The sequence below is a fragment of the Elephantulus edwardii genome, unplaced genomic scaffold (genome assembly GCF_000299155.1).
Source record: "Elephantulus edwardii isolate Elephantulus edwardi_28Jun2011 unplaced genomic scaffold, EleEdw1.0 scaffold00338, whole genome shotgun sequence".
NCBI classification, from domain to species: domain Eukaryota; kingdom Metazoa; phylum Chordata; class Mammalia; order Macroscelidea; family Macroscelididae; genus Elephantulus; species Elephantulus edwardii.
Genome location: NW_006400088.1, coordinates 439,899 through 440,285, shown reverse-complemented (window position 1 = coordinate 440,285; position 387 = coordinate 439,899). Strand labels below are relative to the sequence as shown.

General features: G+C 34.4%; 1 protein-coding gene across 1 annotated transcript in view; it reads left to right on the top strand.

The window, feature by feature from the left end:
* Window positions 1-165, top strand: part of LOC102874310 (methylsterol monooxygenase 1-like) — a 1,526-nt gene extending 1,361 nt beyond the window's left edge. Inside the window, exon 2 of the mRNA XM_006901602.1 lies at window positions 57-165. Within this exon, the coding sequence (XP_006901664.1) occupies window positions 57-165 (109 nt within the window). The remainder of the gene's footprint in view (window positions 1-56) is intronic.
* Window positions 166-387: the final 222 nt, after the last annotated feature.

The window sequence follows — 387 nt, the reverse complement described above, 5'->3', positions numbered from 1 at the left end:
ATACATATATCTACTTGGATGTCATTTATGGTCTCTTTAGGGTATATTCCCAGTAGTGGAATTGCTGGGTCAACTTTTACATGGTGGGATAGATTGTTTGGAACGGAGAGTCAATACAATGCCTACATTGAGAAGATGAAGACGATGGATAAAAAGACAGAATAAATCTTTCCTGTAAACCTACTTGAAGATACAACTTTTCCTGAATTGAAACTAGTAGCAAACATTGCTTCTGGGAGCAGAAAAAAAGCATTTGTCTTGGCTGCTAAGTGATAAAAAGAACATCAACAACCTTTAATTTGCTTCCTGGTGGGAACTCTATTTTACATACAAGTCCTGTTTGTGTACAAATAAATAAATAAATATATATTTACGTACAGTTTTCAC